This window comes from Corvus hawaiiensis, chromosome 1, assembly GCF_020740725.1.
Source record: "Corvus hawaiiensis isolate bCorHaw1 chromosome 1, bCorHaw1.pri.cur, whole genome shotgun sequence".
In the NCBI taxonomy this organism is placed as follows: domain Eukaryota; kingdom Metazoa; phylum Chordata; class Aves; order Passeriformes; family Corvidae; genus Corvus; species Corvus hawaiiensis.
The window spans coordinates 14,676,846-14,688,947 of NC_063213.1; the positions used below are offsets into that span (position 1 = coordinate 14,676,846).

General features: G+C 42.7%; 1 protein-coding gene across 10 annotated transcripts in view; it reads left to right on the forward strand.

The window, feature by feature from the left end:
* Nucleotides 1-2,033: 2,033 nt before the first annotated feature.
* The window catches only part of ARHGAP12 (Rho GTPase activating protein 12), a 76,296-nt gene continuing 66,227 nt past the window's right edge, over nucleotides 2,034-12,102 (forward strand). For 3 of the 10 annotated variants that reach the window (XM_048293632.1, XM_048293666.1, XM_048293695.1), the window contains exons 1-2: nucleotides 5,822-6,037; nucleotides 7,537-8,282. In XM_048293632.1, the coding sequence (XP_048149589.1) occupies nucleotides 5,911-6,037; nucleotides 7,537-8,282 (873 nt within the window). In that variant the 5' untranslated portion in view covers nucleotides 5,822-5,910. Of the gene's footprint in view, nucleotides 2,137-3,095; nucleotides 3,212-5,816; nucleotides 6,038-7,536; nucleotides 8,283-12,102 lie in introns of those variants that run through there. The other 7 variants (XM_048293706.1, XM_048293715.1, XM_048293639.1 and 4 more) reach the window with 7 other exon arrangements.

A 12,102-nucleotide genomic window follows, 5' to 3' on the forward strand; every position in this document is an offset into this window, starting at 1 on the left:
GTGCAAGGAATGATACAGAACAGTCAGAACACAATAGATACATTAATTGAATCCTGTACTTTCTACCATAGCTTGCATGTACTACATAAAGCGATTGTAGTTGGCAGTTCTTTCAATCTGAGATTTGTGAGGTCAGTACATGTACTGGATGTTGCCAAATAATATATACATGTAGTCCCATCTGAGGTATGAGTATGGCAGCATTCCTACATCTCTGGGAAAAACAAGTCACGGTGACTAAAGGTTGTGAACTTCAGCTCTTTCTGCTCCAGTGAAATGACAGAGAAATCCTTCATAGGCAGAATATGCAACAGATACTAAAATTGGAACTTGGGCTGGACAGTTTATTTGTAATGTGGAATCTTTCACGACTGCACTTGGGCAGGGACTCCAAATTACATATCTTCTGGCACCTTCAGCTCTATTATGCCTGTTGATCTTATGTGGGACCATTGGTTCAACACTGACTCAGAGGGAAGAGTGCCTCAGACTGAATCACTAATGCCATATCCTGCAGCACTAGTGAAGCCTTGGCAGTAAGGAAGGATAATTACAATGTGGTTACTATGACTGATTTTTAAGATGCTTTTATATATACCTCAGGCATGTCAGCAGGTAAAATGCAGTCAGCTTGTTCAGAAATACCCTAGTGTCCCAAGTATATTATTTTTTACCACAAAACTGGGCATACAGATAGAATCCTTCTAGACACAAACATACAAGAATTATTCTATATCTTTTTCATGAATGTGTAATTTACAAAAGAGTAAGTGTGAATAAAAAACTACTGTCCTTTTACACATTTCTTTTGCCTTTTAATGATAAATAATGGACGTCTCTACATAACATGTTATTTCCCTTACAATAGAAATGCTGGTGTCTAGTCTGTTTTTCCAGACTCTCTGAATAACTGCTGAACGAGTGGGTGTGACAGTGTTATCAGCCTTACAACACCAACAGAATTTTAATAATTATTTTTTGTGAACAGACAGCCCAAAGTCAAATGGTCCTTGGTGTCAAGGGGACATTCTCACAAGTATTCGGGCAAGAGAAGAAAAATCTTTAAGGTATATGCAGTGTTTTCTACTTGTCTTGCATGTTTGTTGCATAACACATATGAGATTTCAAGGAAATATCAATATTGGAAGTTCAAGATGGATTGCAATTCCATATGAAAATATGTCCTCATGTTCAATTATGCCTATTGATGTTGTTCTTATCTTTTCCTCAGTTAAAGTCTGTTTCCCTCTCTCTCTTGCTGGCACTTCTCAGGTCTTTTCCCATTGCTTTTCCTTCCCTCAGCAAACCTGTTCTTTTCACCTTTTGATGGTTTTACTGTCTCCTTCCTTCTTCCATGTGTTAAAATAGTGAAAGAAGAAGTTAGACCAGCATTACCCTTCATTAGATTAATAGAGTGCAGACAGTTTACACATCTCCGTGCCATTGTTTCAGGTTTGCAGATTCATTCAGATACTGCTCTATCAGTTACAGTCGGTTCATGCTTTCAAGGTTATCTTTGCAACCAAGAGAACTAGATACCAGTTTTTCAAAGAGAGCGATAAGATTACTTACAATTTGAAAACGTTATGAAGGCCACCTAAATATTTTCAAACAATGTTTGAAAACTTTTTTTAATATAGTAAGAGATACCAAGCAATTTAACTCGAAATAAATGTCAAGGACTAATTCTTATTATTTCTCTTTGGGCAACTATTTAAAAAACGTGGTTTCTTCAGGTTATCATCTATTAAACGGTCAGACGGATCCCTGTTTGCAGCGAGGAGGGTGTGTGGTTTTTGTTTTCCCTCTGTTCGTTTCATCAGGGACAGAAAGGTCTGGGTATTTCACACGACCACGTCAGTTAGAAGTTGATGGGATCGCTCCAGCAGCCGCAGCGGAGCACTGTAGCAGCCCACGGTGAGACGGACAGCAGGACGGACGGACCGGCCGGTGCGATCACCAATTCCTCACCGGGGGCCGGGCGGTCCCGGGCACCGCCCCCGCCCCACCCCCGCCCGGGCCCGCCCCGGCACGTGACCCGCGGTGACGCCGCCGTGCCCCGGAGCCGACACTCGCCGGGGCCGCGGCGGGAGCGGAGCGGGAGCCGCCGCAGCCGGAGCGGGGTCCGGGCGGCAGGTGGGTGGCCGCGCCGCGCCCCTCGGCCCGCCGGGGAGGGGAGGGCGCGGGCGGGGAGGAGCGCGGCGCTGCCGCCGGGACAATCGGGCAGGGCTGGGTGGCCCCGTGGGGGCACGTCCGCGCCCGGACTGGCGTACGGGGCCGCAGCCCCCCGGCGCCGCCCTCCCTCCTCCCGCTCCCCGGGCGCCTCACGGAGCGCTCCCCGCGCCCGCTGGGGGCCCGGGCGGCGCCGCCCCGCGCTGCCCCCGGCGGTGGCGGTGGCTCCGTTCCGCGGGCGGCGCCGGGAGCGCCGAGTTGGCGGCGCCGGGAGGCAGCTCCGCACCTGGGCGCTGCCGCGGGCCTCGCTGCCGGGGGCGGTGGGGCAGGGCCGCCCGCGCTGCCGTGTGCGAGCGGCGCCCGCTCACCTGCGGGAAACAAAGGGAGGCAGCGGCGGCCCCGCCGCCCTTCCCGGGCGCCCCCGCCGGGCCGGCGAGGTCTGGCGCCCTTGTGTGAACTTGAGCGCGGCAACTCGGGGTGGCTGGGCCGGGTGGGTCGGGGTGGCCGTGCCGCGCTATTTATAGGCGGCCCTCGCAGTCAACAGCTCAACAAAAGCCCGCGCCGAGGAGCGAGCGGGGCTGGGAGCTCGCTCGCCGAGGTGCGGGGGGGGGGGGGGGGGGGGGGCTGCAGCGCCGCTGAAAAGTTGTCCTGACACTTGTTTAAAATGCATCGCTTATTCAGTGCACTGAGTCATGGGCAATTATTAAATGGTTGCTTATTATGCCTCTAGCGTTTAAAGGTGTTTGAGCTCCGGGTAGGTAGTTTACTTGAAAGTAGTGCTCGATTTCTAACTGTGTTAGTAATCTTTGAGGAAAGAGTGAAGGGCTAAGCTTGTTTTCATACAGGTTCTGAGTTGTCTGTGTTTCGGTTATATATGTTATTTCCATTTGCCTCTATCTGTATGCAACTTTTGCATGCTCTAGATGCAGACTTTGCAGAGGGTGGCTCTTACAGGCGTCGGTGAGGACTGGTCTGCATGAAAATACTGGCTGCGGAGTCAGGTGTGCTGGACAAGCAGTGGTGCCCCTTGGGAAGAAAGGTATGAATAGGGTTGAAGTCTTACAAGGGACCAGTCTCCCAGGCAGTGGTCATGCACATACAGCCTGAACTTCTAAGAAAACTGCCCAGGGAGAAGCAGAATCATGGAATCTATTGAGGTGTAGCCAGGCTATCTCATCTGGCCTGAACTGTTAAGAATTTATCTTAATTTAGCCTTCATAATTGAGTTTATTTCTGTATCAGCACTGTAGAAGGGCTCGTTTCAGTAGTCGGTGAAGTTTGATGCTGAAAATGGAAAAAGATTACACAAGTCAACTCCTGCTGCTTTGTAGGACACTGTGAACAAGGTGACACAAAGAAATTTAAGGCAATCCATTAATACTCAGTGGCATTTTTAACAGCTTATCATCTGCTTGTATTAGAAAGTAAGTAACAATCTCCTATCCCCAGTAAGGGTTTTTTCTTTTTTCCTAGAGGAAAATAAACAGCAAAAAGTGTTTTAGGTGATTTCCCAAGTCTCAGTTACCTGGTTCTGGAAGATGAGAAGTAAATGGTCTGTGCCTGATAATTTCAAAAGAGAAGATGGGAGGGGATCTTGAGTTCTAGGATAATGCTGAAGGGAGGGGTGATCATATCTCATACAATACATGAGCATACTGTATGTGTATCATATATGATCATATTTATGATTCTGTGTCTTAGGACCATGCATCTCAAGCATTTGCATGTACTTGAGAATGAATCGAGAGAGCATCATTCTGTAGTTAAGACTGGATGCTGTAAGGAGGTGAGGGTGCAGTTGCAGGGTTTAGGTTGCTGTAGGAAAGGCTTAGCTCTGAGCAGACCTACAGCTCTCCGATCCCTGCCTGTCTGAGGGTGACTGGAGCTGTCACATCGGGTCTAGATAAAAACCGTCTCGTTTTGTGGGGACGCACATAAAATCTAGCTAGAGGCAAGTGTTGCCATGCCGAACCTCTGGTGCTGCGTGTGCATCCGCTTGTGGCGAGAGCTCCCCGGAGCGCTGGGTACGGAGCGGGCGGTGCCGGCCCGGTGCCGGGAGGAGCCGAGCGGGCAGTGCCGGCTCGGGCAGGGGCGCGCCCGCGGGCGGAGGGGTGGGGGAAGGGAGGAGCTGACCTCTGCGAACACCCAGGATTGCCAGCCTTACTCAGCTGGCTGAGTAAGAGATGGGAACGGTTCCATCGGCAGCCGGAGTCCGGAGGGATCTCTCTGCCCGGGCGTCGAGTGAAAGCCCTGCTCGCCTGTCTCCCACCGGCTACCGCACCCGGCGCCGTGCCTGGCATCGCCAGGCTCTGCTCCCGTGGGACAGCGTGACTGCTCCGTGAAATGGTGGTTTGTGTGTCCACGTGGGGATGTGACCCACCTTAGATGAATTGCCCAGTAGCAATTGGGGTTTTCTTCACCAGGAGGAAAGTGAGGCCTGAGTCTGTTTTTTGGTGTTCATGAATAAGTTTTCTTAGTAAGGCCATTTGCTATTAATCTCTTCATCAGATACTGAGACTTTATTTAAGGTATGAAAGCTTACAGATGTTCTCTGTGGAAGTAAATGATTTTTCGTACTTCTCATCCTCTAATTAGGTTAATTCAACCTTCTTTACCAATGTGGGTGCCATCCAGCATGAGAGGTAAATGGTAAGGAGTAAAAAATACCATGAGGTTACAAGGACTGACCAGCCATATCACTTCAGTTGTTGACTAGTAGCACAATAAAGTCAGTAGTCCAAGTGTCAATATTGTGCATTCACACCTGCATTGTTGTAGGCCCCTCACAGCAGAGGTTTGACCAAGGCTCCCTTGGCTCTTTAAACTGTATTATATGAGACAGCTTCATGAAAGGACATTACAATTAGCTGTGCCCTGGGCTACGCAGAGAGTACAGGCAGTCTACCTTTTGTGACACAAGAGCTGCATTACAAAAATTCAAGGAAAATAAAAATTATTGCATTTGAATCTGTGAAATCAAGGCCATGGTAGTTGTTCACTGACCTACAGGGTTAATTTCCCACCTATACAATACATATTTCTTACCTTTTTGAGTTGAGGAGGAGAATTAGAGCCTTGCTCCATCCTGATGATGTGATCTGTTTGTAAAACTGTTTTAGTGTTCTGGCTGAACACAGCCTGTCTCTCTTTTATCATATGTTCAACATTACCAAATGTTTGCTATTGACTTGATAGTTTTGCAGCTTGGATGAAAGACCAAAAATTTTGCTGCTTATTTTTGTTGTTTCTTTTTTGTTGTTGTTTTTTGGAGAGGGATTAGGCTGCAAAACTGACTTCAAAAGTGGATAGAGCTATTTTTGTATCAGTTCTGTTTTATTTGAGTTGTACTCAAAATTTTGGGGTTTTTTTAAACATAACATACAACCTGTTGAACCTTTCTGTCTTGAAAAAATGTTAAGCATGCATTCTCAATAAATAGTCATATGGAACCATCAAGAGAGGAATGAATAAATCCAAGCTTTTAAACACTTGTTAGCTCTGTGGGAAACCAGAGGCTTATGTTCTCTCTTTGGTTTCTGTGTGGGAGAAGGAGACTCTGAATGGATCCTTGTCTTATGTTTCAGCTTTTTGAGGTAACAGAGCTTTGGGATAGACTGCAGCTTGGTAAGACTTGCAATTTCTGGTGTCTGACCTGGAAGCCATGAAAGGGGTTGGTAGCAGCTTTGAAGAAGTGTTGGAAGGAGTCAGGTTTGCTAAGAAGAAAAAAATAGCGTTTGCATGGCAGAGCTTCCAAAACTAGGAAGAGAGTGGGAATGGCTGCAATTTGTTCATGTTTACCTTCTGCTGCTGTTGCTAAACAACTGCAGAGCTGCACTTAAAAACACCTATTTATGTAGAGTAGCAGGTAAGCAAGTTGTTTTGTACAGAGGCTGTAAATAGACTGTGAATGTCACTGCGCTGCTTTATGGTAGAGAGTAAACACCAGAATCCTGGCATTCTTTTCTACTGCTTTGTGTTCCTGATGTCAGCTTTGTTGAATGTGGTACCATCATTCCTTCTGCCAAGTCTAATAAAATTGTCAATCTGACTTTGTGATTCTATTTGGAGCCTTGAAAATGGTGGTGGCTTCCTGGGAAATGCTTCTTCGAAGTAAAAGAACATGGGCTGTGGGAGAGAGACACAGGTTAAAGATGGGCACTTCTGTCTTGGTGTAATACTTTAGCTTTTTACTTTCTATTTTATCTCTGAGTTATGTGGCAAATGTATTTTTTTCAAGGCTCAAATCAAATACCAGAAATGGCAAAAGAAAACGGAACAGTTTGTGGTGGTTTCTGCTTTTGATCTCCCCAGAAGTTCTCTTCTGTTGTTATTTCTGTCCTTAGTCCCATTTAGCAGCTGAGTTCACTCTGCATGTGTGTGCCTGCATGGAATTGCATTAGTTCCACTCTGTGGCAGGGTAAAGGCTACAAATCTCATCACAGAGTCTTAACTTGCAGAGCTGCAAGTTTCTACATAAATTTTCTCATTTGTGAAACATGCATTTAAAAATAAAAAGATGTGCTTGTTAATCTTTATAAGACTAAATATGGCAGCATTTTACTTGAATTCTCCCATGTTCTATGTGAATGATGGAGATCTTGCCCTTTACTTAAATGCTTTGATTTTCAAGATTTAAAATCCTACCTTTCATGTTAGTTTACTATATTGTGTTCAGTGCAAGTTGGCAAGACTGATGTTTACCCACCCATGAATTTGGACATTCATGCTACATGATTAAATAGAGAGAATTTGTAGTTTGTGGGTGTGGATGCAGTGGCAGTTGTCTGGTTTATAAAGATGCTGAAAAGTACTTTTCAGAATTTTCATGTATTAGTAATTCCTTCATTATCCATTTTGGTTCATAGTCCTGTTTTGTTACTGTTGAGATTTTTGGTTGCATTTTCAGTTCTAGCCCTTAAACATTTGGTTAGATCAGGTTTTCTGTGAGGTAAATAAGTCTTCTTTGGATTATTTTGATTAAAACTAGTGTAGTAACAGAGTTTCACAAAGAAATTAAGCCTATGTGTAAGCAAGAGATTGACTCAGATCAGCCCCCCCACCAAATCCCCAATGATTAATCAATGTTATTCAGTAATAGAAACAATAACTAATTGATTAATTAAGCTAATGAACTACTTGATAGCAGGAGGCTTGTGTGAATAGGACAGTTAAGTCGGTGACCTAAGTTGTTTTACTGATTTTCTGTTTCAGCACTGAGAAAGATATCTGAAAATACTGCATTTTCCCATCAATTAATCTAGGGTTGACATAAATTGAATTGTCAGGATTTTTTAAAAATTATTTTTCTCCAGAGTGCTCTTAAACAGCCACTTTATTACATACACTTTTTTTATTTTCTTACAGCTCTGAATATTAACAGGAAAATAACACCGAAACAGAATGTCGCTTACCTTTTGTCTGAAAAGGTGAAATCTTTCCAGATAGAAATGGCTGATAAGGGTGGGAAGATGCTTCCAGGACAATTTTACATTCAAGTGGAATATGACTATGAGTATGAGGCCAAGGACAAGAAAATTGTGATCAAGCAAGGGGAAAAATACATCTTAGTGAAAAAGACTAATGATGATTGGTGGCAAGTCAAAAGAGACGAAAATTCCAAACCCTTTTATGTGCCAGCACAGTATGTGAAGGAAATACCCCGGAAAGCACTGATGCCACCTGTGAAGCAGGCAAGCATGCTGCCAAATAACACCTTGAAGTTGACACATGGATTACAGAGATCCACAGAAAATGTGAATAAGTCACCAGAGCTTTCTAGTTTTGGGAAATCTTCTCCAGTTCAAGTGTCTTGCTTAGTTCGAGATGCCAATCAAAATCTGGGACCGAACAATAGCCCCTGTCAAACTTTGAGTCTGGACCTTACCCAAAACAATGGAAAACTTAACAATGAGTTGCAATCTCCCAAGGTTTCCAATCAGTTTAGAACCATTTCCATGGGTCATTTCCCATGCCCAGAGTTCTTGGAAATAGAGAAGACTAGCTTTTTGCATGAACAATCTTGTGATTCAGCAGGAGAAGGCTCAGAAAAAATTCACCAAGATTCTGAGTCTGGAGATGAACTCAGTAGTAGTTCCACAGAACAAGTGCAGGTAAGCTAAAAAATGGCCCCCATGTCTGGTTTGTTTTGTTATTGCCGTAATTGTCTGCTACTGTTTTGAGATTTATTCCCCAAAAAATTCTGATTGTTTAAGTAAAAATGTCTTCTCTCAGCATGAAATTGTTACTGAAATCGAAACAGTTGATGTGTCTAGTCCTTGCAGAATTACTGTCCTGTGGGAATTAATTCCAGGTACATTAGCCTGTGGTTTAAAGTTAAAGAAAGAACAGTAGTGTTTCTGTATTAAGATTGGTTTAATATGACACTGATTTTGGGTTATATTTTCTTTCAGAGGAAGGGAGCCTGCTGATGTAACTCCTCGCTACTTGGCTTTTTGAAATAATAGTGCTAGTTACTGTCAGTTTTCCCTGTGTATAGATAGCATAAGAACTGTAAATTAATGTCTTAGTGGGTTTAATTACACTTAAGATTTACATGGAGTTTAATTTCTGGCTTGATCATTTTATTTGTAGACTGTTTTAATGAGTCAGCCCTGCCAATTCCGCTTCTCACAACTTTACTCTGGATTAAAACTCAAAACATGTGAGTTTGTTAATTAGTATGGAAGAATCTCAGGAATGATGTACTCCTACTTCAGGCTAAAACTGAGCATTGACGGCCTTTGTCCTTAATAAAGCAGTTTCTCTCACTTTTTAATTTTTTTTTAAACAGGCGTCCCCCACCCCCATCAAAAGATTAGAACTCTGACTTAATCAGGTCACTTCTGGTACGGGTAACCAAGTTAATTAGTCTATTGTAATCCAGGTTTGCTCTTAAACCGGTGATGTATGTGTGCTTACACATATATTTATAAATGTGTGTATATGTAGATAATTCCCCCACCTCACACTTGCCTCCCCCGTCTTTCCGTAGGGACATGTTAAATTATTTTAAATTCTGTTAAAAGCTCCCTACTCTTGAACTTAATCTGTAGTGTGAAAGTGTTTTTGCTTGGATAAAAACTGATTGTTATGGTAAATCCCACTTGCCAGCACGTGTTCAGAGTACCAGAGGATCTCAAATCAAACTTGATGCTAACTTTAGACATGAAAAGTCTTAGCACTGAGAGCTGTGAATCGGTACTTTGCTAATAAGAAACCATGAAGACAAAGCTGCTTAGGAATGAGTCAGTGTGGGAAGATCTTAAAGATACAAGATTGATTAGGTGAATTACAGAGTCTTGAACTGTATGTATATATATTTATTGAAATACTCTGAATCAGTAGCTTTTCCGTATCCTACTGTATTCTTGGCCTCATTCTTGATATTCAGAGTTTCTCTAGTTATGGGACATCATGTCTCTAATATTTGTATGTTTTATGTTAGTTTTAACTTCATCAGCCCTCCCCCAAATAATAATAGGATTACTGAATTTAATTTCTTCAGTGATGTCTTGCTTATGCAGTGTGAGAATCCATGAGCCTTGTTGCACTTTCTTTACAGCACTGCCCTAGCTCAGCGCAGTTGATATGAACAGCTTAGAACTTGGCACGATAAAATGATTATTAGATATTTATTTTAGAAGCATGTGTTGGCCTGTTGACTGCCATATTAATCAATTGCCAAACAAATTATGAAAATAATAAGGAATGTTTAGATAGTATATCATACTGTAAAGAGCTTACCACATTAAAAATTATATTACATGTTAGGACAGTTCCTTCTTCTGTGTTGACTATAATTTGATGCATTTCCTTCTGTAAAGCAGATGGAATTAATATTACATGGGTGTCTTTTGTCAATAATAAATATATGGCCTGCAGCTCAGTTTCCACCGGACTTTGTGCCTCTTGATGCAGTGACACTTAATCTTTTCACCATTCTCCCCTCTCCCAATCCACCCCACTATACTTTATTCAATGCTACAGCCAATTTATAAATTTGTATTTGAGCGGGGCAGCAATACATGTATTGCAGACCCTGTGTTATGGGAGGTCTGAAGGGGGGAGTTTTCACAGTGTTTAAAAATAACGAATGCTAAAAATGCCACATTTTGACTGTGGAAAATGCTTCTCAGTTTCTGACTGATGTTACTGAAGAACTTGCCAGTATCAGAATTCTTGGGCAACAAGAGTGTGGGTGTTCACTGTGCCTTGCAGTTTGCCTTATTTTGTAACTTAATCTCATCACGTGTAATCGCAAGCTCTTTAAATACAATGAAAATGTTTGACATTTAGTAGCCGTGGGGATTAAAGCAGTGGTAGAACTGATGTCACCGTTAGCTCAGTGTAGATGTTCAGAGTGCCAGCCTTCTCACTGGAACAGCCTGCAGTTTTTTTAGAATTCTTTCAGTAATGAGCATTGTTTAGTAGAAATCAGCTGTGCAGAAATTAATGGCTCAGAAAGCTGTTTTTATTGCTCTTAGTCTGTAGTGAGAACATCAAGTTCCTGGCTTTCACGCACAAACAGGATTTCACTTCACAAGACTGACTGCTTCTCCCTCCTCTGCCTGCTGTGGAGTTCAGTTTTACGCAGTCTGCATTATAATAAACTCTAAACTACAGGTATTTTCTCTTAAATTTGTAAGATTAGAAGCTAGAATTACCTTAAAAATACCATCATGTAAGTAACTTTTTGGTGGTGTTGAGGTGATGGTATTCAGTTTTATCCTGACCTTCAGTGTGTTTTTACTGTCCTTGAGTACAAGTATATGAGATACAGAGGAATGCTTCTCTTGTGAGATCCTTCTAAGAAGTGGTTACATTATTCCCTGAAGATTATCCTCCTCATCCTTTCTGGTAATGAAGTGCAGGTTCTGCAACTGTACAGTCTTGAAGTCATAGGTTTGCTGGCTGTGGAAATACTGGAAGATCCAGAGCCTCCAAAGTAGTGCATAAAGAAGGGATTTTTTAGCAGATGAAATATGTGAAGTAAAGGACAGAGACGTGGCAGTGTGACCAGAAATATTTGCTAATGATGATGTAGTGAAGGGTCTGGTCAAGAGAAATGTCAGGACTGGATTATGAGCATTCCTGGCATTTTATGCAAAGAAATTAAAACTATTGGTTGCCACTCTGGTGGATAAGGCATTGTACAAACCATATGTCAGTTTATAGACTTGAACTGTAGGAAGGCTAGAGGTAATTAGAGGAAGTAGGGCTTGAGAGGAAACAAGCTTCAATTTAACCAGATTTAAATCTCTGGTGTAGACAGTAACTGCAGGTAGAATTGGAACTGGATGAAATGGTTTGAGTGAATGCACAGCTGGGTGCATTCACACTGAGAATATGGTGGCACTAAAAGCTCTGACAATCAATGAAGTTCAATGAAATTTTATGAAAATGGTGTCAGGTGTGATGCCGTGGTCCCAGGGAAAGGGCAAGGATATGGAAAGTTCTAAAAGAGTCATTCTTTAGCAGATATGGACAGTACTTGAAAGAAGCAGATGGGATGTCTGAGCAGTATGCAGCAGAAACAAGAGACCTGAGTAATTTTTCTAAACTATAAAAAAAAAAAAGAAACAGGAATTTCATGTTCAGGCATGCCTAAACAGGCAAGAAAAGCTGAAGCAGAAGAAGACGATATTAAAAGTGGTCTTCAAAAAGCACCTTGGGCAATGTTTGCTGGTAAAATCTACTAACAAGTTTTGAGACAGAAGGTATGCAGACAGGGAGAGAGAGAGTTGGGTAAGTTCAGAGATCATGTCAAGAATGTTTAGGTGTTATCTTTGAGGATGATACTTTGGAATAAAATCATTACAGACTGAAATTAAAATCTGCTTTTGGCAATGCTAATTCACGACTTATGGGAAGTAACTTTGTTTCTGATGCATGTTACCTCCTCTTTTGTCATAGGAGACATAGAATGTATTT